Here is a 27,547-nt window from a genome sequence, read left to right on the forward strand (position 1 = left end):
CACAAGGGAAAGGGAAGTCGGTGAGGGTGGTTATGTGAAAAGAGGGTTGGGACTAGGTTTTAGTGGGCTATGGGTTGTTGCGGAAGAGGGGAGAGAGTTCTGTTTTTTTTTTTTTTTTTGCAGAACATTGAGACAAAAGGAGTGGGTTTAGGTTTCAATGGGTTGGCGAAGTAAGAGAGGATGGGTTGCTAGGATATCACAGGATGATATCGAATAGTGTTTTTTTTTTTTTTTTTAATTTTTTTTTCGATTCTATCAGAACCTAGAAGGAAGGGGTTTGTGTTGGAGTGGGGCAATGGGTGTTGAGCGAGTGAAAACAAATGAGGTGGTGGGTTGCTGCTGGTGTTGTTCGGTCACAACTGTGGAGAAAATAAATTAGGAAATAAAAGGAGGAAGAAGAAGGGGTACTGATGGGTGGGATTTCACGGGAATCAAAGGGAAGGTAGGGGTTGCTGCTGGTGTTGTTCGGTCACAACTATAGATAACATAAATTAGGAAAGAAAAGGAGGAAGAAGAAGAACAGAATAGGGAAAAGATCATTGAGAAGAATAGCAGGGGAGAGAGAGAGTGGGGGAGAATGAAGAATCAGAGAGAGATATTCACTCAGGTTTATCAAACATCATTTTGCAACCCAGAAATATATTTATGCAACCAAAAAAAAAAACATTTTTTGTGAGAAACGGAATAGAAACACACGTAAAGTTATGAAACGGTACCCAAGTTTATCAAAAGTGGTAAATCAATTCCTTTTCAATTTGGATAAGATAGTTAATGTGGGGAAATACTCATTTGGATGGTCGACCTTGATAAGCTTGTAAACTTGACCTATCTTACTGTCACAATTAAATATTTAGTAAAACCTTTAATTAGTCAGATATCAAATGTCAAAGTGTAATTTAATCAAATTTCTTTCTGTGTAATTGGGTGCATCCTTAGTTTAAACACTTATGAAAATCTGTGTGCATCTCCCCATAGTCTTGATTTTCAGATTTCTATCTTGCAACTTGTTATTTGCATTGAAATTCTACTCGTAAGCAAAGAACATGGATTTAGTTGTCCACGGAATTTGGGTTTCACTGCATTTGTCACATGGAAAATTTTTGAAACCTCTTGACAAGCTTATCTAAGTGGTCCTTTTTGATAAATTATTGTCTTCATTAATGTCATCATAACTTTTCAGTTTTTATTTGCACATATAAATTTTGTGATCATATGGATCGAAAACATCCAACAGTTAAAATCATATTTATTGAAATATAAACATACAAATTAGCACTTCCACCTGTCCAATTGTTCTAAATGGCTAAATATATTCTAAGTACCAAATATGTTTTAAGAAAACAATATTATAAGTATCATTACAAACTCTCAGAAAGGTAAAACATATAAATGACAAAACATCTAAAAGAAAATGTTTTAAAGAGATTTTAAGAAATTATTTAGTCATTTTGTATACTTACGATTGAAAGTTGTTTAGATAGCATATATAACCCATAAAAAGGATAAGTTCAGTGTAAGTGTGTAACCAACGAAGACATCACTGACAAATCAACATGACGAAACTTACGCATAAAAAAGGTAAGTTGAGTGTAACCAACAAAGACATTAGTGACAAATCAGCATGACAGAAGCATTATCTTTTTTTTTCTTTAACACTTACTTTATATATATATTTTTGTTTATTAGAGTTTCAGGGTTTTCTAGTTATTCTATTTCAAATGTGAGACTATATATGTATTCTTAAATTTGTAACCTTATTGTGACTACCCATGGCTTATTCCTAAAAATTGTTTGAACTAAAGGCAAAAATGAATTTTCAAAAAATTTGATAGTGAATTATCGTTATGTCATTATTAAAAGTTATTATTTTGAGTACACATGTAAAATGACAAGATTTATTCTTATTAAAATAAATAAATAGCAAATTATTGAACGTGTAAAGAGCATCTACTAATAGACAACTATCAATAAGAAAATCCTTGAAAATCCTTTTAAATATATATTTTTAAAGCGATTATATTCATCCATTATATTAATTGTTAATCCTAATTAACATATAAGTCTTCTGCTGTTGAAGCAAAGCAAAAACAAGTTTGGACCCAAATGGGTGGAAACTATTTCATCTCCCACTGGGATCGCACGTGCCTTTCCTTAAAACTGTTATTATAACAATCACCCAATTGTAATATTAAACTCATTATGGACCTAAGTGAAAGATCCAGTCTAACCCTAGCCAAAGTATCGAAACACCCAGAAATTGTTGAAGTCAATCCCCAAAATATAGGAAAAAATAGGAGGGTATTCTCGTCAATCTACTGACAAGAAAATTTAATTAGTGATGTTGGTAATCAATTTATTTATTTATTTTTGATAATCTCATAAGTATTAGTTAATTAATGTACTTAGACTGGTCATTTTACGCTCAAATCCAGTCATACCGTAGTCTCGGTTACTTCGAAGCAGCTCTACTAACTATCACGGCTTTCAGACATGGCCGTCTCCGCTTCTTCTTCTTCTTCTTCTTCCTTCTTCTATATTTCGAAATTAGGTCTTTTTCTGTTTCTACAATTTCTACAAAGTTACTTGTGTTCCATGTTTTGATTCAGCAGCCCTGCGACTCTGCTAGGGCTGCAAATAAAAGTGAAACTCGATTGTTAGATATGGTTTTCAAGGGAAGATTTTTCTCTTCGAAGAAATCGGGTTCGTCAAGCCCCGACGGATCGAATAGTCCTAAAACTGTAAGTTCGGATTCTCCCGTCAGATCGGAGAAGAAAAAGGTCAAATCCGTGAAGGAAGAGCAGCAGATCGGGAGCAGTGGAGGAAGCTTTGGTGCTGTTTTTCGACAGACGCATGTTAAGGATGGTGGTAATCAGCCGACACAGCAACAGCAGAAGAAGAAGGATATCAAAGGGAAAGAAGCTCAGACTCCGTCGAAGCAGAAACCGACGGCAGTTCCCAGTTCTGCTACCAATTCGTCTTCGAAATTGCGAAATGTTCCCGACTTAAAGGAGGCGCCTTCTTCCGTTTCACCAATTCTTGCATCGTCGCTTGGTTTGAATCGAATAAAGACGAGATCAGGGCCATTGCCGCAAGAGAGTTTCTTTGGTTATCGTGCGGACAAGGGGTCTACTCTTTGTGGCAGCAATCTATCAAGGCCTGATGCAGTTGGGAGGAGTTCTGGCAAGAAAGAGGAGGCTCTGAAAACAAATAAGATGGCTTCTCAGGACAATGCGTTCTCTAGTGGTTGGGTGGACAACGGCAGCAACAGTGATAGCATGTCGACTGAGAGTGCACAGTCGAGAGACCAGAGCCCAAATGTTCAGGTCCAATCTCGTCTCAAGAATGATGACACCTCAACTGAAATGGGTATGGATCTACATGGCTATTAAGTCCAGGGTATTATTGTTTCTTTCACTGTTTTGGAAATGTTTACTACTTGGCTATACATTAAGGGATCCAAAATCCATGGGTGATAAATTCATTGAGACTAGTTGATGGAGGTTTATTCACGATTGTTACGTTTTCTGTTAGCTTTAGGTGGTTGTGAATGTTTTCATTCCTAAATTTCTTACTGAATTTGTATAGATGTATATGCAAGGTGGCACGATTTACGAAGAATTTGTGCAGTATCCAAATATGATCAGGTAAAATGTAAGTGTGTAGTTAACTGAGAAGCTACAGCAAGAATTGAATAACAGAATCAACAGAAAATTGTATGTAGATGGAAAAAAAAAAACCAGCTTCTAATTTGAATTGATGCCCATACATACTAGGAGAAAGTTTTCCTGCACCATGGTAGCAGGAAAAGTACAGCCATCAATCCTTGTCAATATCTGCTTCCCTACTGTACAGGGTCGATAATACCCCTGTACTGTTCCCCGATACCCTCCTAAGTCCTAACACCATCCGAAGGCCTTGGTCAAGGGATTCTCCCTTGAGTGTGGCTGAAGGAAAACCGTCCCCTAAATACTCCGTTACCAGTTAACTCCATTATGAGATCATCAGTGGATATTCTCTGGCAAGGTGAGCACATAAGTAGTATTTGTTTGGATGTAAAAAAGCAAAGTCTAGGACAAACATGGTTTGGTTTAGTTTCAATGATTGACGATAAGATTAGAAGTCTACTAAAAAAAGAGGGAAATTAAAAACTAACAATGTTGAGCGTATATGCATGCTTTATACAGGTTTTCATTCAAAACACAAAAGCTAAAATCCAGTGTAATGTATATGGTTCCATTTGATTAATGTCATCATTTTAGATGCCATATGATAAATATAGAGTAGCACATATGTCTATCGTGTTCATACAAGAAGAGGGACTTAAGTGGACATATCTTGTGTTGAGATTTTTCAGGGTTGGGGTTGGGTTGGTTTTATATGAATACCCATGATAAGATCCCCTTGTAACACCCATTCAAAATTCATTTTTCCCAGTTGTACCATGGAGGTAGAAGTTACTTCGGTCAGTTGTTCTCTTGCCATGTTTCCTATTTACTCTATGTTGCTATCCAAGATGTTAGATTGGTTGAGTTTGTATCCACTTTATATAGGTATTTTAATGTATTTTCAAGTATGCACTGGGTTGGGGATGGTAGATCCCTATGGGTATTAGAAAGTTAAGGGTGATAAATAAGGCAATACATTGTAAGCAATTGGCATTGGAGATATGGGATAGAGAACTCTTCTTCATGAGGGAGAATATGTTCCATGAGGTTCCTTGTTCCTATGTGGTGGGGTTATGCTAATTTTCTCATACTCATGGTTTGAACTGGTGAGAGAATTTGTTTTTATAGGGACGAATGTAGTAGGGTGGGAAAGTATTGCATCTTTTGCTTTAACTTTACGGGGTGATTCCCACTTGGGAATTGGGCTCACCTATGAATTAGGTTCTTAAAACAACAATTAACATCATGGCTGGGAGGCCTGATCATTATGTGGCCCATGTTGAAAGGGGGTCTAAAGAAGTGTATGTATCTTTCAGAACACTTGTAGGAGTCCCGTGTGGATATCGAAAAGAAAGGTTTATGTTCAGGCTGAATGATGCGACATTATGGGAATCTGCAATAGAGGCTGGCCGTTTGGGAAAAATTAATTCCTAGTACATTGAATGCTTACATTTAGATGTCAAAAAGGGCTTACCCAGTGCACAAGGCTCCCGCCATTGAGGGGTCTGGGGAGGGTTATAATGTACGGAGCCTTACCCCCACTTCGTGGAGAGGCTGTTTCCAGACTCGAACCCGCGACCTCTAGGTCGTAATGGAGCAACCTTACCGTTCCGCCAAGGCTGCCCTCCTTACATTTAAATATCTGTGATCAATAACTCATAATCGATCACTTTATTGATGAATGGGTTTTAGTCTTGGATCACTATATCAATTGGTGGGAGCAAGGCAAAATTCTTAACAATCTTTTCCATTGTTATGTGGCTGTGGTAGTGCTGCTTTTTCTTCTTGTTGTTTCTCTTTTGGTTCGTTTTGGGGTACTTAAGGGAAAATCCAGTGTTATCCACATATTATCCACTGATTCATTTTGTTTGAAAGGGTAAATTCTTTAGAAAATCCTTAGGCTACACATTGAGGCCTATGAAAGGAGAGTGAGAAAGAGATTTCTGAGGATCTTTTTAATATGTCTTAAGGTGCAAAGGTTGGATGATTGATGTGAGATCAACTTTTGAAGGGCTTGAAGTAAAGCGGGAGGATTTTGTGGGCCTGGTTTTTGGTGCTGCTCCCATACAGCTTTGGTCCCACATTATCTCCGCTAATTACATGATCCCCAGTTTATGCCGAACTCCAAATACCTAGAACATGTCCTTGACCTTTTGGTTGGAGAGCTGTAGGAGTTGAAGCAAGCTATACTGAATTTTTTTTGTTCTTTCTAGAGATTTCAGGTGGGTTTAGATTTTGGAACCAGTAGGAGAATATCAAAGGAATTCCAGAGATTTTTTTCCTTCAATTTTCACATGTAAAGATTGATTCAATTATTTAATTTGTTCAAACTTCTAAGGATGAGTGGACAAAAGAAGAGCAAATCCTTTGCCCTTTGGAGCACTGGAGGACTTGAAGCTAATTTATCCTGAAAACTTTTTGTCCTTTCCAAAGCTTTCAAGTGTATTTGTCTCTGAGACTGGTAGGAGAAAATTAAGAATCATAGAGCATGGGGATTAAATTCTTTTCCTAATTTTTACAAGTGGAAAGAGTAGCAAATTCTGCAATTACACATAATGTTATAAATTTTGTTTCCGTGGCAATTCTGGTATGGTGAATGAAATGAGTTTTTTTTTTTTTGTGGTATATAATAGTCATTTTGTTCAGCTGCTTGGTCTAGTTGTTTGGTGATTATTTATTAGTATAAGAGGGTGGACCTTGGTGATTATTTATATATATTATAAAAGACTATATGTAGGTATATTTTAGTTTAAAAGGGTGGACCTTGGTGCAATGGTAAGGTTGTTCCATTGTGACCTAGTGGTCACTGGTTCGAGTCTCAGGAAACAGCCTCTCCGCGAAGCGGGGGTAAGGTTGCGTACATTATGACCCTTCCCGCAGTAACGGGAGCCTCGTGCACAGGGTACGCTCTTTTTTTAAGGTATATTTTAGTATCAATTATGAGATACAAAGATTAGTTTCTGACTTGAGAATAGATCTTTCCTAGTGGCTAAGGTATGTGTAGTTTGGATGGTTTTGTGTTCATGTCCCTCTAACAACAACCATTCAGGTTTACTTTTTAACATGGGCCGAAATGAGATATTTGATTATCAGTGTCATTTCAGTTTGGCGACTGAAATGAAATTTTGGAAGCTGAATTGAAATTAATAACTGGACAAACAAATGGAACACTGTTATTAGATTATTATAGACCAAATGAGAATAATATGACCTGCATTGGTACCTTAATTGTGCTCTGAACCTGTGATTGGAAAACCACTAAAGTTTGGTTATTTATTTCCATTCCCTTTTGGAGATTTTGCTAGAGTCCATGCTTTTCTCTTTGGCAATTATTACTTTCTTCCCCTCCTCTCTTGCTCTTTGTTTACAAGTCCTTCTAAAGAGAAGTTTTATGCATTCTATTATTCGTTGTCTGCGCATTTAAGATTGCTGAGGGATTTTGAGTTTTTTGACCAAAAGACCCATTTGATTCTTTGATCTCTCCTCCAGGGCAATACGATTCATCATGGGGCAAGTCTGGAGGCTTAAGAAGCACAGATGTTTGTACTCCAGAGGTACTATTAGTTATTGTTCCTTTATTTTTGTTTTTTGTGCCTCTATCTTGTATGTTTCGACTAAAGTATGATTCTTTTATTACCTACTAAGGAGGTTAAATATTTGTAATTTTGTATATGTAGGCTTCATATGATTGTGAAACACCGAAGGAGTCTGAATCTCCTCGGTTTCAAGCCCTACTTCGGATTACAAGTGCTCCTAGGAAAAGGTTTCCTGCTGATATAAAGAGCTTCTCTCATGAACTGAATTCCAAAGGTGTAAGGCCTTTTCCATTTTGGAAGCCTCGAGGTTTAACCAATTTGGAGGTAATTAGACAATGTGGTTGTTGGTTGCTAAGTATGCTATCCTTCTTATATCATCAAGGAATTGGTTCCCTTTTTTTTTATTTGTTTCCAGTGCTGACATTGGCATGTTGCTTTGCATCTGTCCTTGCTATTTGTGCAATGTTGCCCCGAGTGCTCTATGATGTTCTTAACATTCTACATTGTGCTGTACAGGAGGTTTTGGTTGTCATACGGGCAAAATTTGACAAAGCAAAGGAAGAAGTGAACTCTGATCTAGAAATTTTTGCCGGAGATTTGGTTGGAATTCTTGAAAAGAACACAGAAACTCATCTTGAATGGCAGGAAATCATTGAGGATTTGCTGATTTTGGCACGTCGTTGTGCCGTTATGTCACCTGGCGAGTTTTGGCTTCAATGTGAAGGGATAGTTCAGGATTTGGATGATCGGCGTCAGGAGCTTCCTATGGGTATGCTTAAGCAGTTGCACACACGAATGCTTTTCATCCTCACCAGATGTACCCGTTTGTTGCAGTTCCACAAGGAAAGTGGGTTAGCTGAGGATGAGCATGCTCTTGGTCTTCGTCAATCTAGAGTTTTATATTCTGCAGATAAACAAGCCCCATCAGGCACAGGAAGGGAGGGGAAACGCCTCAATGTTGCTAGGGGCTCAAAGGCAGCTTCCGCAAGGAAATCTTATAGTCAAGAGCAACATGGCTTGGATTGGAAGAGAGAACATGCGATGCAGCCCAATTTCCTCTCACCTCCTGATGCAGAATCTCTAAAGACCACTGAATCCCCTGCAAACAGGGACCGGATTGCTTCTTGGAAGAAACTACCATCTCCAGCTGCAAAGAACCAGATAGAATCTATTTCAGCGAAGGGTGAACAGGTGGATTCGTTAGAAAACAGGAGAGAAAGTTCTGATGCAGTTGTGTCTAAGCCTCCTGAGCATCCTCCTGCCAAAGATTCCCCTGGACATACCCCCCAACCTTCCAAGCACCAGCACAAGGTTTCTTGGGGCTACTGGGGTGATCAGCAGAATCTTTCTGATGATACTTCGATCATTTGTCGCATTTGTGAGGAGGAAGTTCCAACCTCTCATGTAGAAGACCATTCAAGAATATGTGCAATTGCTGATGGATGTGATCAGAAAGGTTTAAGTGTTAATGAGCGTCTTATCAGGATTGCCGAAACTCTTGAGAAAATGATTGAGTCATTTTCACAGAAGGACTTGCAGAATGCAGTTGGAAGCCCAGATGTTGCAAAAGTTTCAAACTCAAGTGTTACTGAAGAATCTGATGGTCTATCTCCAAAACTCAGTGATTGGTCCCGCAGGGGTTCAGAGGATATGCTTGATTGTCTTCCTGAGGCTGATGATTCTGTTTTCATGGATGACCTAAAGGGTCTGCCATTGATGTCATGTAAAACACGTTTTGGTCCTAAATCTGATCAAGGGATGACAACATCATCTGCAGGTAGCATGACTCCTCGATCTCCATTATTGACCCCAAGGAGCAGCCATATCGACTTGCTATTGGCAGGAAAGGGTGCATATTCTGAACATGAAGATCTTCCACAGGTATCTTCTTCTTAACCATCTTTTCTATTCTGTTTTCGTTTTTGACTTGCTTCAGAAGAAAAGGTTAATCTCAGTTCTGAGCAAGATATTAATAGGAACAAAGAAAAAGTAATGCAGGATCATTGGATGAGCTAAGTATCTAACTCTAAATCGATGCTGATGCCAAGGTTTTAGGTCTCGGTTTCGCCCCTGGTTTTGCTAGGCCGTGAAACCAAGTTCTGCCGAGATCTCTGCAAGATATTGTATTTTTTCCCTTCTCAACTCAGTGGTGGGTTTCGGTAGCCATATCGCCAAAATAGGTCCTGAAACTTGACATCCAACCTAGTTTAGGCCTTCTAAACACAATGAAAACATTAGTTTTTACAAATTCAAATCCAAAATGGTAATTTGACTTCGGACCCTAGGTTTGTAGTCTACGGCATATGTGTGGTCTACCCTAGGCTATTCCACACAATATTTAGAACACATATAATTAAAGTAGAGGTGTAAAACAACTTAAATAAACATTAGGAATTAGAAAACATCAAACTATAAGTCATTTAAGCATTAGGCATCATATTCATAATCATACATGGTGATGGTTTGACGGTTTGTTAATTAACGTGTACTTAAAACTGTTCTTGCGATGCAATGCAACTCCCTCTCCTGATGTTGAAGCTTCAATCTTGAATCTCGAACTCTCCAAGCTTTAATCTCCAGTTGAGATGAGACTTGCTAAAAAAAAAAAAAGCACCAAAACCCTAACCTCCAAGTGTTTTTCTTTCACAGCAAAGCGAGAGAGGGTGCCTTTTTATAGCTTGGTTTGGTCTCGAGTTGAATCGAGACTGAGATAAGTGCCGAAATCTCGGTGAGATACCAAGATCTCGACCGAGATATTGTCATTTTTCTGTTTCGCCACTGGTCTCATCTCGAGACCTGGGTACCATGACTGATGCTTAACAATAAAATAAGAATTGAGGGATTTTAGAGGTATATATGCAATGAGAACAACAATTTGTTATATCAAAGAGTTGACAGATTTTGAAATCTCAACAGGAATAATAGAAAATAATAAATAATATAGAGAAAGAAGCAAGGAAAGTGACAAAGTGTAGGCTTGTACAGAAATTTGTTTAGAGGGCTCTTTTAATATGTCAAGAGATCTTCACTCTTCAGGCACCCCAATGGCTAATAGCTTCCAAAATTTGGGAATACATTAAATATTAATTTTTTCTCAACTCAAATATTTAAACTCTTAGAAAAGTGCTACACATTATTATAGAGAGAATAGATTGTCACTTGGTTCAATTGCCTTCCCAATTAGACTCCATTGTAGCCTCCTAACTGATCCATTACAAGGCCACTCTGGGGGGAGAAATATTCTGTGGAGGTTATGTTGCAAGTTTCTATTTTGTGTTAGGAGTTGTTTCTAATTTAAGTTAGTAGATCTTTACTAACTGAGGCATGTATCAATGTACAAGGCCTGGGCTTCACACCACAAGGTGGTTCGATTGGATCAAACACAAGGGGTTCTTCAATGGAGAAGAAGAGCAGCAACAACAGCAATTTCATTAATCAAATTCGTGTACAATGCTAGGCCCCTTTTCAAACTTATATGGAAGACTCAAAAATAGACTCCTACACTGAAAAGGAAAGGCCTAACACAATCCTTAACTAATAAGGTAACCTAAACTGACAATACTAAAGGAAATAGACTCAAAACATTGTTGGACTTGTAGAATCCTAATCCAGACCAACTAAAACACTTAATAACAATTACTTGCAACTTAAGTTGAACCACATAGAACCAATTCAATTGAATTCACCCAAAAAACTTAAAAATTAAACTAAGTAATGAAACAAACTAGCAAATCCCGTATGCAACCTTATTACCCATACTTTAGACCCATAAAAGTGGCATATTACATTGAAAACCCATGGGATCAAAGGCCCAACGTGTATACAACTCAACCCTAGATTTATTCCTAAGCAAACAAGCCCAGTTTGGTGATGAATCTGCATCAAGGGTCGATGCCCTAGAGTTTGTGTCGATGTTGTATGCCCCCCCCATGCTTTACTTCTTTATTATTATTTTGCTGTCTCTTCTAGGATCTGTTATCGTGAATTGTATGAGCTTGGTATTAGCGTCGATAGCTAATACCAAGAGAGGGGTGAGGAGGGTAGATTAGTAATTTAGTTTATTTCTTTTATTTGATCTGTTTTCCTATTTTGCCCTTGAGTGGTTATATATTGAAGTTTAGAGGGAGGGTTACACATATCGTGTAACTCCCAAGTTGCACATCTCTTCTCTTCTCCCCCTCGGTTTCTCTCCTTCTTCTTCTTCTTTTTCTTCATTAATTTACATGGTATCAGAGCTGTAAGAACTGCTACAAATTTCGTAGATCACTACGTCTCTTATCTACAACATCCAATTGAAGATTTAAGAAGTATTTGAAGACTTGAAGACCTTGCGGTTTCTCCTAATTTCTGTTTGAAGGGGTGCAACACCCTATGCTGTATTTTCGGATTGTATAGAGACTAGTTCATGATATAAATTAAGAACTAGGTCTCCTTTGGTTTGTGGATATATTTGAAGGAGTTTTGATGGAGTGAAGGTTGTGTTGGAGTCTCAAGCATCAATCGACAATATTCACAGGGTTTCTTAGATCGATTTTTCTAGAGGAAGAAAAATCGAATTTTAACAGGGTTTTTTGAAGGAATCAATTGCTGCCTTTGTCGACTTTTGTCAGGGTTTCTACCTTTGTCGACTTTTGTCAGGGTTTCTGCCTTTGTCAATTTCTGTCCCTGCTTTCAGCATCCTTTATCTTATCTTTCTTCACTTCATCAAGTACACAATGGGTGATGAATTGAAATCTGGTGAAGGTTCAAAGTCTGTAACAACTACAGGAATTTTTTCTTCCTTCTCCAATCGCATTACCGAGAAGAAATTGGAAGGGATTACAAATTTTTTGCAGTGGAAGAAAATTGTTAGGCTAGTGTTAACTGGACGTGATCAGCCCCAACACCTCTTCAACACTAAGCCTGAGAATGACCCTTTGTGGGACACAATTGTTGCTCGAATCTTGGGACAGATGTTGAATTCCATGGAGAACCAAATCGTGGATTTGGTAACACATTGATACAGTGAAAGAGTTGTGGGAGTATCTTAATGTTTTGTATTCTGGACAAAACAACCTTTCCCGCATTTATTACTTGTCCCAAGAGTTCTACCGAGTTGATCGAAAGGGTCGTACTTTGACCCAATATTTTGCTGATTTTAAGAGAATGTATGAGGAGCTTAATTCCTTACTTCCTATCACTGCTAATGTGGAACAGATGCAAAGTCAGCGGGAACAACTTGCTGTTATGGGATTTTTGGGAGGCCTTGGGAAAGAATTTGATTCTGTTCGGTCCCAAATTCTTGGTGGTGACAAGGTAGCCAGCCACTTTGTCTGAAACTTTTCCAGGGTTCTTCGTGTTTCTCGAGAGCATACTACTAATAGTGATACTTCAGCCCTAGCTTCTTTCCCATCCAATCGTGGGCCCAACAGTGGGGCTGGTGGTGGTGGTAATGTCAGCTCTAGTGGTGGCCGTGGTCATGGTGGTGGGGCTGGTTCTTCTAGTAAGGCACCTACTTCGGGTGCTCATGTAACTTTGATATTTCTGGTGGTTCAGTGCGAACTTGTCATTATTGTGGTCGTCCGGGACATATCCAACGTTTCTGTTGGAAACTTCATGGCAAACCAAATCAGCAACAGTTTGCCAACTCTGCTACTACTGAGTCTCCTGTATCTCCACAGCCTGAAGGTAAGACTGTGAAGATGTCTGATGATGAATATGCCCGTTATACACAGTTCCAGATTTCTCAGTCAGCCCAGCCTCCAACTGCGACCTTTGTTCAGACAGGTAATACCACTGCGTGCCTTTTGACTGTCTGGATCTTGATTCAAGGGCCTCCGAACATATGACTGGCGTTTCAAGTATACTTTCTTCTTTTCAGAAATCTTCTTCGAGTGTCACTTTAGCTAATGGTTCCTTGGCTAAAGTGACTGGTATTGGTACTGCCCATATTTCACCTTCTCTTTCTTTGTCTTCCGTTCTTTATGTATCTGATTTTCCTTTTAACCTTTTATCTGTTAGTCGGTTTATTAAAACCCATAATTGTTCTGTAACCTTTTCTTCTGATTCTTGTGTATTTTAGGATCTTTCGTCGAAGAGGATGATTGGTATACATACTTGAGGACACTTCATCTACGGCGTGTACCAGTGTGGCGTCACCCCACCAGATTCATTGTCGTTTGGGTCATCCTTCGTTGGAGAGTTTGAAGCTTCTTGATAGTCGTTTTCGGTCACTTTCTAGATTAAATTGTGAGTCGTGTCAGTTTGGGAAACTCCACCGTGTGAGTTATCCTCCTAGAGTCAATAAACGGTCTAACCAACCTCTTTTTTTAGTTCATTCAGAAGTTTGGGGTCAATGTCCTGTCGTTTCCACTTTGGGTTTTCGTTACTTTGTAACTTTTGTTGATGATTATTCCAGGGTTACCTGGATCTACTTATTGAAACATCATTCTGAGTTATTTTCTATCTTCTGTGCATTTGTGAATGAAATAAATAATCAATTTTCGCTTCGTAGTGATAATGCTAAGGAATATTTTTCCACTCCTTTTGTTGAATTTATGACTCAACGTGGTATTATTCATCAGTCCTCTTGTGCTTATACCCCCTAGCAAAATGGTGTAGCTAAGAGGAAAAATAGACATTTGATGGAGGTTACTTGTTGTCTGTTGTTTGAAATGAAGGTAGCTAAATCCTTTTGGGCAGATGCTGTTTTAACTTCGTGTTATCTCGTTAATCGTATGCCTTCTTCCGTTTTACATGGTGGTATTCCCGTTTCTTTGTTGTTTCCTTCTACGCCACTGTTTGTTTTGCCACCCCGTGTGTTTGGTAGTGTTTGCTTTATTCGTGATCATCGTCCTGGTGTTTCCAAGTTGGATACCAAGGCTCTCAAGTGTCTTTTTGTTGGTTATTCTCGTACTCAAAAGGGTTATCATTGTTATTCTTTTGAGTTGCGAAAATATATTGTTATAGCTGATGTCTCTTTCTTTGAGTCTACACCGTTTGATAATTCTTCTAGTAATGTGTCTGACTTGGATAATGATCTTCCCGTTTCTATTGTTCAGTCTACTGTTCACCATGCTCCACAGGCTACCTCATCACCGGCACCTCAACCCAGTGTGTTTCAACGTCACCAATGGAAAGTATGTGCTTGGGCCCCCGCTACATCGACTTCTACACCATCTCCTCCTTTGCCGACAGATCCTGCAATAGGTAATGGTCCTCCTCCTTTGGAACCTTATTCTGATCTTGATGTTCCTATTGCTCGTCGTAAGGGGGTTAGGGCTTGTAGCCAACACCCCATTTCTAATTTTGTCTCCTATGATGGTTTGTCTTCCATTTTTCATTCTTGTTTATATACTGTTGAAAATTATCCTGTTCCTAAGTCTGTCGCAGAGGCATTGTCTAGTCCTGGTTGGAGGGCTGCTATGAATGAGGAATTGTTGGCATTGGAAGAAAATCAGACTTGGGATCTTGTTCCCTTACCTTCAGGGAAATCAGCTATTGGTTGTCAATGGGTGTATGTGGTGAAAGTGAACCTTGATGGGTCCTTGGCTAGCTTGAAAGCCCGCTTGGTTGCCAAAGGTTATGCTCAAGTATATGGTGTGGATTACTTAGATACATTTTCTCCTGTGGCAAAGCTTACTTCTGTTCGTATTTTGATATCACTTGCTGCCGCTTACCATGGGCCCTTATATCAACTTGATGTCAAGAATGCATTCTTGCATGGTGATTTGAATGAAGAGGTTTATATGGAGCAACCTCCTGGGTTTGTTGCTCAGGAGGAGTCTGGTTTGGTATGTAAATCGAAGAAGTCTCTGTATGGGCTGAAACAGTCCCCTAGAGCTTGGTTCGGCAGATTCACTGAAGTTGTGTTAGAGTTTGAGCTGACACGGTGTGATAGTGATCATTCTGAATTTTTCCGCTGTTCTGAAGTTGGAAAATCATTCTTTGTGGTTTATGTCGATGATATAGTCATTATAGAAGATGATGTTTCTGGTATTGAAGGTTTGAAGACACACTTGCAGCAGAAATTTCAGACCAAGGACCTGGGGTTGAAATATTTTTTGGGTGTGGAAGTTGCTCAGTCAAAGAAAGGAATTTCGCTCTCACAGCGAAAATATGTTCTTGATCTTCTGTCAGAAACAGGAATGCTAGGTTCTAAACCTCTAGATACTCCTATGGATCCTAATTTAAAGCTTGTTGCAGATGATGGGGAGGTCTTAGCTGATCCAGAGAAGTATCGGAGGCTTGTTGGAAAATTGAATTATCTAACAGTGACTAGGCCTGATATAGCTTTTCCTGTTAGTGTGGTGAGCCAGTTTTTATCTGCTCCTCAGACATCTCATTGGGAGGCTATTATACGTATCTTACGCTATCTTAAAAAGGCTCCTGGACATGGTCTTCTCTACAGTGATCATGGCCATGGGTAGATAGTAGGTTTTTCAGATGCTGACTGGGCAGGATCTCCGGTTTATAGGAGATCTACTATAGGTTACTGTGTGTTTGTTGGTGGAAATTTGGTGTCCTGGAAGAGTAAGAAACAGATAGTCGTTGCTCGTTCCAGTGCAGAGTCAGAGTATAGGGCTATGGCACATGTTACCTGTGAGTTGATGTGGGTGAAACAATTAATGGGTGAACTTGACTTTGTCGATAGTTCTCCAATGAAACTGTGGTGTGACAATTAAGCTGCTGTCCATATTGCTTCAAATCCGGTGTTTCATGAAAGGACGAAACACATTGAGGTTGACTGTCATTTCGTTTGAGAAAAGTTACAAGAAGGTTTAATTTCTCCTGGTCATGTCCGTGCAGGAGAACAACTTGCAGATGTGTTCACGAAGTCTTTGGGAGGTGCAAGAGTGGATTATATTTGTAACAAGCTGGGCATGATTAACATCTATGCTCCAGCTTGAGGGGGAGTGTTATCGTGAATTATATGAGCTTGGTATTAGCATCGATAGCTAATACCGAGAGAGGGGTGAGGAGGGTAGATTAGTAATTTAGTTAATTTCTTTTATTTTATCTGTTTTCCTATTTTGCCCTTGAGTGGCTATATGTTGAAGTTTTGGAGGGAGGGTTACACATATCGTGTAACTCCCAAGTTGCATATCTCTTCTCCTCTTCTCCCTCTCGGTTTCTCTCCTTCTTCTTCTTCTTTTTCTTCATTAATTTACAGGATCCATGTAGCCGACCCCATTAAGTTGGGATAAGGCCATGATGTTGTTGTTGTTGTATCCCTGTGTCTTAAGTAATAGGGATCACATGGATCTAATTCCCTAATACATACCTGTTCCTGATTGCTGAATAGGTAGTATATGGAGGATTTTAATGTTGGAAGAAACAGATTGCTTAAATTTTGTAGCCATTTCATTGCAAAGGTTTCGAAGGCTGTCTGTTGAGCCCCAAGTAAAGTAGAGTGTGGACGGTAGATGAATGGAAGAGGAAGTATTTGAATACAGAAATAATGAGGGAATGAAGTATTTGTTTTTGCTTGGATTTCCTGCTCCTTTTCATGTATCACTGAGAGGAGGGCAATGCTTCAACTATCAAGATAATGTAGGACCTAGTTGAAAGAGACTATTACTACATATTCAATGCGATGAGTCATAGACTTGCCGGATTGAGATATCCTTAGAAACTGCTTCTACACCACGAAACCTCTCAGGCTTTTTTTGGTCTAGACTTGCTGCATCTGCTACCAGGTCCTTCCACTTTTTTCCAAAGAATTGCACCTCCTTTTAAAGTCTCTTCGTATCTATTTTCAATAGATATATAGTTTGAGTTCAGAAACCAACTTGGTTGTGGATTCTCATATTTCACAAACCCTTGAAATAGGATATGTTACTGGTCCTTTGAATTTAGTCCTGTAAAAGTTATAATGATCATATATTATTTGATGAAAGTGGATGATAAAACATAGATTGTCAAACTTTTATCATTGCTTATCACAATCTGTCATACATTGACACTGCAGAGCAGAGATGCTTTGCCTGTTTTGAAGAAACCATAAAGTACTGGTTGCTACCAATGTTTGAAATTGTGTGCAAAATCTATCAAAATTGCCGAAATATTTCTGTTTCCTCGGAGGTCGAAATCTGGTAAAATGGGTGAAATTGCTGAAATTTTTAGAGGAACCTGTCAAATTGGTGAAATGTTTCTGTTTCCCTTGGGGTCGAATCACCCCACCTGGCGAAGTCTCAAACATTGTTTGCTACCTCTTGTCAAGCGTGGGAAGGCCCATGACAGTGGCATGACTCACTATTCACATCATAATTTCCCCTCCATCTGGTGGTTGTGGAACTTTGTAATTTTGCCTTTTGTTAGATGGCATATAAGTTTCCTTAACTGATATATGTTGTGGACATGTAACCTGTGTAGAAGAACAGTTTAACGTTGAGTAGGGCATATTATGGATTTCTCTTTATCTATTTTAGTTCAATAAGGATTCTAATTCATAAAGAGCTGACAAGAATTCAAGACAGCATGATAGTTGTTGATATTGATTAGGAGTTAGGACATCCAGATTTTGATTTTCTCATATTTGAATTTAGTATTGATTGTCACTGAGGTATTGAACAACTTTTGAATTGGTGCAGATGAATGAACTCGCAGATATTGCTAGATGTGCTGCAAATTCTCCCATGGATGATGATCAGTCTATGCCATATTTGGTGTCCTGTCTTGAAGACCTACGGGTTGTAGTTGACCATAGGAAGCTAGATGCACTAACTGTGGAGACATTTGGAGCACGCATAGAGAAATTGATCAGGTAAGTATTGAGCTTCACAGTTTGCTTAATAATCCCCTTTTTGTGTGAAGTGCTACCATTCTTGTGGCATTATGAGGAAAACCCCCTCCCTTTGACCCTCAAATGCAACATAAAAGTCCTTATCAGCAGGGGATAAGATTCAATCCCTAGGGTTGATGACAACATGCCTAAGTCCTCACCAGCTGTGCTAGCTAGGACCTTTGATTGCCTAAGTTTGATCTGCAAAACTTTTGAACATAAAAGTCTTCTTTTAGTTTGTTCTTATGTACACTCATATATATATATATATATATAAGCTAATATCCAAATAACAAAACTGTTGCTAATGCTATTGCTTTTACTGGAACTTTTATCAAGCTCTTTTGGCAGCAATATGTTGGTCCTTCATTTGAATGGAATTGTTAGTGGTGGAACTTCCTGTACTTTCCTTCAGTACTTAGTGGTGATTGTGGTTCTACAGGGAGAAATACTTGCAGCTTTGTGAGCTAGTTGATGATGAGAAGGGTGATATAACAAGCACTGTAATTGATGAAGATGCCCCCTTGGAAGATGATGTGGTTCGTAGTTTGAGAACAAGCCCTATTCACTCTTCAAAGGACCGCACTTCTATAGATGACTTTGAAATAATAAAACCAATCAGTCGTGGGGCATTTGGTCGGGTTTTTTTGGCGAAGAAGAGAACAACGGGTGATCTTTTTGCAATAAAGGTATTTATATTTAATTTTTACAATTACATATAGTTCATAATTGCATCAAGACATTGGTCGTTTGCATCAAATGCTTTTTGTAGATGCCATATAGTTTCTTTCAGCTGAAATAACTACTTAAAGCATATCTAAGTTGATAGGAAGAGAAATGAACTACTATTAAATTGAGATGTTCAAAGAAAGAATGGCCCTCATTTCAAGCTACATTGGTTCAAGAAAGACATGTTATCAACTTTTCTTTTTAAATTCTTGGACCCGTCATAGTCTAATTATCTATTTTTTATTATTTTTACGTTATCTTATCATTTAGGAGCATTAATGGGTGCTATATGATTATTTATTCATTTGTAACATTTTTGCAGGTTCTTAAGAAGGCAGATATGATCCGTAAGAATGCTGTTGAGAGTATTTTGGCTGAGCGTGACATCTTGATTTCAGTCCGCAATCCTTTTGTGGTGAGCAGGTCTAGCGAGTGAAGTATTTCTTTTAAAATACAGTACAATTCCTTCTCATTCTAACTGGATTGTGAATTTTATCAGGTGCGCTTTTTCTATTCTTTTACATGCCGTGATAACTTATATCTTGTCATGGAATACTTGAATGGAGGAGATCTGTATTCATTGTTGAGGAATTTAGGATGCTTGGATGAAGATGTTGCTCGCATATATATTGCTGAAGTTGTAAGCTCAAGTTTTTTCTGTGGGAAATTGTGTTGTTTCTTTGTTGGATTGTACTCTTTGAATTCATAAGTAATGTCATGCAGGTGCTTGCTCTGGAATATTTGCATTCGCTACATGTAGTTCATCGTGATTTGAAGCCCGATAATTTGTTGATAGCACATGACGGTCATATTAAGGTGAATATGTTTCTTCTTGATATAATCTGGGGAATGTAGGGCTTCGGAAGGAGTATATATGGTTTGTTTAATTGCTTTTCGAAATGGCATTGTGACCTTAATGTTTTATCTTGTTCTCTATGTAGTATATGTATTCAAAGTGCACCTATTATTGCTTTATTTGTTCTTAATTACATCTTATATGGTACTGGCTTTGTCATTTATCCTAGTGTATGTATTCATCCTTGTTTACTGGCTTGGTATCTGATAATGCCATATAAAGTACAAATGCTTTGTCTTGAAGAGTTAAATTTATTTTCTTTTCTTGTTTGCTACTGCATCCCTTTACCCTTTATGTAGCTCTTGGCGTATTTGCGCCCCCCCCCCACGGCGGGTACTGCTTGTGTTGTTATTTACACAATTATATATGCTTATTCTAAATGTTAACATGTTCCAGCTTTACTCCTGTGCAGTTGACAGACTTCGGGCTGTCAAAGGTTGGTCTCATCAACAGCACGGATGATTTGTCTGGTCCAGCAGTTAGTGGGACATCTTTATTGGAGGAGGATGAACCACAATTATCGGCATCCGAGAAATTGAATCAGCGGGAAAGACGGCAAAAACGTTCGGCTGTGGGAACTCCTGATTATTTGGCTCCAGAGATACTCTTAGGAACTGGACATGGTCTGTAAAGCTTTCTCTGTTCGACTTTCTGATGTATTTATTAGTTCATTGCCTTATTCTATATTAGATGTTTGTATCTTGCAATTCCAGAATTTCTTATCTTGTGATTCTTTCTTTTCCTCAGGAACAACGGCTGATTGGTGGTCTGTGGGTGTTATTCTTTTTGAGCTGATTGTTGGCATTCCTCCCTTTAATGCAGAACATCCGCAGGTTATTTTCTTGATTCTATATTTTTATTCTAGAACCTAGAAGCCCATTTTTTATTTGTTTTTATGTTTTTTTTTTCTCTCTCTTTTTTTTTTGATATCATAGTGATTTTGGCACTGCACATTTTAGCATGAGGATTGATCCACTTTCTTATTGTTTAGTTTAATCCAGGGGTTTATCAATAGTTATTATGATTTATATTATGCTTTGTCAACCCATATGCTTTATTGCAATGATGAACCCCTGTGTCTGCATGTCATGCATAACGCTCCCGTTTGTGCGTGCATGCATAAAGTTTTGTTCTTTGTTCCGACATTTGTTGCAAGTTTGAAGTACTTATGTGACGTTTTCTTGTTTATCTCCTTTATTGTCTTGTAGATTATTTTTGACAATATACTCAATCGTAAAATTCCTTGGCCCCGGGCGCCTGAAGAAATGAGTCCTGAAGCACAAGATCTAATTGATCGGTAAGAAAGTCTGTTCCTGTTGCCATTATGTGCACATTTTTAAGGGGATTTTCTTGTTGATATCCCGTAAGGTGTCAAATAATTTGTAACCCTACTTTTTGGCCCTTTTAGTATACAACAACATCTCAGCCTTATCCCAACTAAATGGGGTCAGCTACATGGGTCCTTGCCCTCCAATCAGCTGTATTCGAGGTCATGCTTGATACAAAGCCTAAGCTAAGCATGTCTTTCCTCACCACTCCTCCTAGGGTCATTTTAGGCCTGTCCCTGGCTCTTTTAATTTCTTCAATCTTAATCAAATCACTCCTTCGTGCTGGAGCATCCAAAGGCCTCTGTTGAACATGGCCATGCCACCTCAAGCGACTTTCTTGTAGCTTATCATGTATCGGAGCTACTCTCAAATCAGCTATAATATTATCATTCCATACTTTATTCTTCCTAGTTTTGCCACACATCCATCTCAATTCTCAACATCCTCATCTCTGCTACACTGAGTTTATCTGTATGATGCTTCTTAACTGCCCAACATTCCGCACCATACATCATAGTTGGTTGTATGATTGTCCTATAAAATTTTCCTCATAAGTTTTAAAGGAATACATAGATCACACAACACTCCGGACGCACCTCTCCACTTCATCCATCCTATTTTAATTCTCTGTGAATCATCATCCTCTATATATCCTTCTTTATTTATGGTTGAGCCCAGATACCTAACAAAATCACTTTGTTGCCCTTTTAGTATTAAGTATTAACACACTTTTTTCCCTCCAATGAGGTTAAATCCTGTCATTTCACATGTATAATCAGAAAATGTGCAAGATAATAATGGTGTAATAATAAGTCACTTTAAAATTATTTGAAAATCTCTTTTTTACCCAACTTAAAGAACTTTTAGGAATAAGACAAGGGGCAATCAAAAGAAAGTGTCAGGTTCTAAATACACATATTGAGGTCTGCCATTTAGACAAGTCCCTTTTTTAAGACGCCTTTACTTTAACCAAGGCCATTATGAGTACTGCTATGATGTTATTTGGTTTAGGTGTTGTTTCTTTTGAATTCATGTATCGAGGTCTCACAATCTTAAGTATGTGCTCTCTATCTTTCTTTTTTGGGTGCCCCTTTTCAATCTCTGAAAATGTTGTCATGTCAGAAACCAATGTATGTGTGTCAGGCACACAGACATTTCTATTCAAGGAAATAATGTTGAAAAAATCTTAGAAGTTCATGTTTAAATATTAACTAATAATAATAAATCTATTAAAATATGGAGTCAACAATGTAAACTGTTATGGTATGCATCTGACAAGAATTGGGAGGGGGGGGGTTACCAGTTGATTTCTTACACAGATTTGGGACATACGGAATCTGGCTTTGGTTGATAGTTTTCTATTGATGTTGTTCTCCTGTCTTCTTTTCAAGGTTCCCTATCTACTATGGGGCAAGTATTTTTATTATCTTAAGCAAATCATTTAGTTCTACTAGTACTTCTTAAGCATTTGTTCCTTGTTATCAATCTGTATGACTACCACTTCTGTTTTTGCCTTCCTCTTGTAAACTTCATTGGTAAGTAATAAGTTGGACAATTAGAAACTTTCTTTTGTCTTCTAAAAACTCATTGAGTTGTCTGAATCTTACTTTCGTCCTTACCCGTGTGAAGTGTGTCTGGGGCTTCTGGGCATGGGAGAGGGTTTGGGTGCTAAAGCTGGTGAGACTTAAAAATGAATTTTTACTTGCACCATTTTAAAATGTGTATATGGTCTCAAGAATGGGAGCAAGATTCTGGTGTATGAGTGACATCTTGGTAGAAGGTTGGTAAGCGAATGCATTGCCCAATCAGTTCATTGGCTTTTACGACTAGTCACATTGGAACCTAATTTCAAGTTTTCCAGCATCATTTCCTGGTATGAAACTTTGAATATAATGAAGAAGGAATACTTTAAAGATTATGGAATGTTTTATTGAAAAACGACAAAAGTCATTAAGCCATATTTTTAATGTTCTTCCATTATACTCTCATTTTCTCAGTGCAAATTCACTTGGTGACCTCCTTTATTCTTTGGCAAAGGCTTCAGTCCATGGCCCATTGAAAAAGACATGTTGACTGAAACTCACTGTCTAACACACTATCAATGTGATAATATCAGAAGGCACAATCTAAATGGCCCAACGTTATCCATCCACAAAACCAGCACTACGTCCCCAAAATCTGCTTGATTTCCCCTGTTAACATATTCTATTTATTTATATTAAATTTTAATTTTTTTGTGGGCCACCCAAAACTGCCTGGTTATAAATTGTGCAGGCATGTTTGTTCCTTGCTCATCTAGTAAATGGATGGGGTTTTGTCCAGGAATATAGCCTGAGCTTCCCTAATTCAACCATTTAAGTGCCTCACCTACATCTGAAGATCAGGGAAATGTGATTATCCATACATGTTTATGTTATGATAAAATAAGAGTTGGATGGTCTGAGATTTATGTTCCTAGTTCCATTCATTTATATGAATGCATTTAAAAAACGGTATACCATTGTTTAGTTTCATGGATTCAAATTGTTTTCGGGGTGGAACTTCTGTAAATAGCTGGTAGTCTTACCATTTCGAAGATCAAGAATGTATTAATTTTCAAGTTCCTTGAAGAAATGAAATATCCAAATCTAGAATTTGATTTGTTTCTAAATCTTCTTGATTGGAACTCGTGAATGTTTCCTCTCTTTCCTCAAGAAGGATGTATTCATTATTTAGCACAGTATTTTATTTGTTAAAACCTCTTAATGTGTGCACCTGTATGCGTTCATGTTTTGGTTTATATTCCTGATCTTTTGTTTTCTTCATTCTCCAAGTATTTTCTAGATAGGAACCTGATGGAATGTTAAAATGAGATCTCCTGAGAACGAGTTCCTCTCAAGGGAGAAAGGGAATCCAGTAATGTGATACTTTCAGAAACTGCAGACTTGTCTGAAACATTTACAATGTGAAAGTTGATTGTTCAGTTTCCAGACATACTTTGAAATCCAAATACCTCTCTCTTTAATCAGATGTGAGCTTCGATGATTACTTGAGATTTATTAAAACCTTTATGAACTGAATCTAGTATGGATAGAAAGGTTGGTCTATTCCCAGAAAGTTGGTGTGCATGAGAACTGGACGAGTATTCAACCAAGCTGATAAATACTGTTCAAACAGAAAATTAGGAACTGAAATCAATTTTTTTTTTCTTTATTTAAATTTGGAGATGAGCTGACTTGGCTTGCCAAGTTGCCATGCAAGTCCATGTTGTCACACGTTACTGCGTGGGTCAATCCCTGATATGGATTTTGTAACATTGTGGTAATCAATATGGCTGTTAATTTTTGTGTGATGCATTTTATATGTTAATAACTTGAGAGTTGTTTCTGATTTCATCATATTCTAGATTATTGACGGAAGATCCTCATCAGAGACTTGGAGCTAAAGGAGCGTCAGAGGTAATTTTTCATGATTGATTTCTGGGACTATTATTATGTTTAAGTGTAGAAGCTCTTTATTTCCTCTTGGAATTGATTCCCAGGGAAAATTAGAAACTAATCAGAGACTTATGTTCCAGGTGAAGCAACATGTATTCTTCAAAGATATCAACTGGGACACACTTGCCAGGCAGAAGGTGGACACTATATATTTTTCTTCTCATTTCTTCTATCTAGTTCTATACTGTTGTGATAATGACATTTGACTTAGATTGATAAAGTCATGAAATTTCTGCATTTATCACAGGCTGCATTTGTTCCGGCTTCAGAGAGCGCACTTGATACAAGCTACTTCACAAGCCGATACTCCTGGAATACTTCGGAGGATCGTGCTGATGCACCCAGTGAATTTGATGATTCTAGCGACAGTGGTAGCTTGAGTGGCAGCAGCAGCTGCCAAAGCAATCGCCAGGATGAACAGGTATGGATACCTTTAGAAATTGATTTACCTTAAAGCATTCAGAAGGGACATACCTAAGTAGGTTTTTTAAATTCTAGAACCTCTTAGGAAATATATGACAAGGGCCCTCCTTGGACTTTCTTTTTCCTTTATTTGTCAGCTTATTATCATACTCATCATCATCAGCATTATTCTGTGGGATTAACCTTTGCAGTGTTAACGTTGAATATATTGAACAGGGAGATGAATGCGGAGGTCTTGCTGAGTTTGAGTCTAGTTCGTCTGTCAATTACTCATTTAGTAATTTCTCATTCAAGGTACGTGTATTCATATTGGCAATGAACAGAAAGCTATTGAGAGCTCAGTGCTATAAAGTATCAAAGTCTGAACTGTTAGATTCAGATTCAACTCGATTCCTTTATTTAGTTGAAATAAATGCCCTTGTGGTCCCAATCTTACCAGCGTAATGCTTGATAGCACAGTAGCACCTGCCCACATTCTTATTAAATCATTGCCTACTCATAATTGTATTAATGTAACAGGTCATTGATTTATTATAAGTTGGTTTTGGTGCTAAACCACTCAGTAATAGATGTGCTAAGAGGTTAAGTTTTGGGGGATTACAAATAGCCTGGTTGATTAATGTGAAACTAAGTTGTTGGCACCTTAGAAGTTTACTTTTCTTGATACTTCATAGTGATTCAAGCAATATTTTTAAGTAAAGGTTTTTGCAAAGAGGGAATGTTCTGACTGGTGATTCAATATGATCAAAAATGGAAGTGTGAAGAATTTGGCTTGATGCTGTTCTCCATTTGATGATTTTGGGACCTGCATTACAAAATCCAGCAATAGCATCACCATGCTGGCAAATTTAGCACTTGCTAGGATTCGTAGGAAGATATTCGTTTCGCCAGAAATTAAATGCCCAGAGTATTGAAAATTGAAATTCAGTCTATTCGTATTATTTTTGGAAAGGTGCCTTAATTCTTGCCATTGCATACTACCAGCAAACAATCTTTTGTTTCCTATTTTTCCTCGACTTACTGGGTATATTTTGATGCCGCCTTTTATTTTTGTTCTATCATGGATCCTTTTTTTTGTGTTTTTCTATGTTTGGTGCTCAGAATCTCTCCCAGCTTGCGTCAATCAACTATGATTTGCTTTCAAAGGGATGGAAGGATGAACCCTCTGCAAACCATGGTGCTTAACTACCCATGTCTCGGCGGAAAAACCAAAGTGGGTTTTGACGCTTGGTCAACATTTGAGCCTTGAGGGATCCCATTCACCTCAGTGGTTGCGTTGTACAGCCTGTAAATGTAAGATGCTAAGCAGAATTCTTTGAATATGGTTATGTTGTTCCTTCTCATTGCTGTGTTTTCTAATATATATATATTTTTTTAATCTAATCTTGCAGAGAGAAGCTTGAGTAGACAAACTGTGGGGATGTGCTCTTTCCTGATGTAGGCTATTGCACCACATTGTGGGGCTTCAATTTTAGTCTGAGTGAGTTATTTCTTTTGAGGACCTCTCTGTACATTGATACATGCCTCAGGGTGGGCCTTCAGATGTAAACATGCGGTTTGACGGTTTCTCTACCATAAGCAAAGAGATGACATCCCTTTTACTGATGTGTATTTCTCTCAGAGCATGAGTTATGAAGTTAATATGCTGACCGAAACTGAATATAACTCGTGGCTTCAAAAAGTTTAGTTCCCCGTCCTATGGGGTTAAAATTTCCTTTTTTCTTGAAATTTAAAAGGCATGCAAGCAACATGAAGAATTAAGGCTCTGATTGTTTCAATGGAAAAGGGGAAAATGTTTTACTGTGATGTAATCCAAAATTTGGGGGGGGGGGGGGTTCCAAAGTAGTGATTAGTATCTTGACTATTGCAACTCTTGGTAGCCATGGAGGACCCCATATTTTCCATTCTCGAAATTACTTTTCAATATTTTAGTTTTATGGTTTATCTTTGCAAACTATTTTTCTGAAGGGTTTTGCACTTTTGCTACCTTAAATCTACTGTAACACAAAAAAAAGCTGCAAAACCTTTTATAGAAAACTAGATCACCTAGCGCGATTGCTCTACCTGGTGCTCGCATGCCGCCTTGCATGCAAGCGAAGTGCTTTTAGTGGATAATAAGTAGTTCAGTCATAAATAAATCACTGAACGATGTTTGATGCAGTCTGTCAGTGCCCTCGATTGTTCTGGAGCAATGTATCAGCAGTTTCTGTTTTCAAACAAATAAATAGTTTCCTTGGATTTGTAGATTAGATATGCTTTCCTATTGATCGGTTATTCTTTCTTGTCTTGCGACTTTGGGTGATCATGGGACTGATCTACAAGCTCTCTCTCCGCGACTTTGGGTGATCATGGAGTTGATCTACAAGCACTCTCTTCCTGTAGTCTAGTTGATCTACGAGCACTTCTTTCCTAGCTATAATAGTTTGATTGTTTTTTTATTTGGTAAGAATAATAGTTTGATTGTTGAGTGCAAGCTGACTTGCGCAATCAGCAAAAAACAAAAATAAAATAGAAATACATGACACCATCAGGATGTAATCCTTTGATTTCTAGAGGAATTATTGCATTGGGAGTTAATGGAAGTGGAACACAATAATTTCCATTTTGAACCCCAAGGGGCAGCACAGTTGGCAAAGGACGAGGCCTAAGGAAGCCGAAGGTCTTGAGTTCGACTCTTCCTCCTTCTTTCAGGCCACTCGCCTGAGAGGAAACTCTCTGGTGAACATGGGGACCCTAATACCTCCCGGTTTGTGTTGTGGAGTCGTGCACGAG

At 38.2% G+C, this 27,547-nt stretch overlaps 1 protein-coding gene across 2 annotated transcripts; it reads left to right on the forward strand.

Annotated features, from left to right (window-relative positions):
• The first annotated feature begins 2,435 nt into the window (after positions 1-2,435).
• Positions 2,436-26,529, forward strand: LOC122654089 (probable serine/threonine protein kinase IREH1). Of its 2 annotated transcripts, none has more exons than XM_043848066.1 (18): positions 2,436-3,366; positions 7,155-7,219; positions 7,343-7,525; positions 7,718-9,082; positions 17,773-17,945; positions 18,406-18,652; positions 19,015-19,107; positions 19,192-19,332; positions 19,416-19,508; positions 19,961-20,171; positions 20,296-20,381; positions 20,757-20,845; positions 24,262-24,313; positions 24,433-24,489; positions 24,600-24,776; positions 24,977-25,069; positions 25,877-26,068; positions 26,167-26,529. In XM_043848066.1, the coding sequence occupies exons 1-17, from the start codon at positions 2,661-2,663 to the stop codon at positions 25,958-25,960; spliced, it is 3,915 nt and encodes a 1,304-aa protein (XP_043704001.1). In that variant the 5' UTR covers positions 2,436-2,660; the 3' UTR covers positions 25,961-26,068; positions 26,167-26,529. The 2 variants fall into 2 exon arrangements, with proteins under 2 accessions (XP_043704001.1, XP_043704002.1); XM_043848067.1 differs by having other exon boundaries at positions 24,600-24,773; positions 24,992-25,069.
• Positions 26,530-27,547: the final 1,018 nt, after the last annotated feature.

The sequence above is a fragment of the Telopea speciosissima genome, chromosome 3, assembly GCF_018873765.1.
Source record: "Telopea speciosissima isolate NSW1024214 ecotype Mountain lineage chromosome 3, Tspe_v1, whole genome shotgun sequence".
In the NCBI taxonomy this organism is placed as follows: domain Eukaryota; kingdom Viridiplantae; phylum Streptophyta; class Magnoliopsida; order Proteales; family Proteaceae; genus Telopea; species Telopea speciosissima.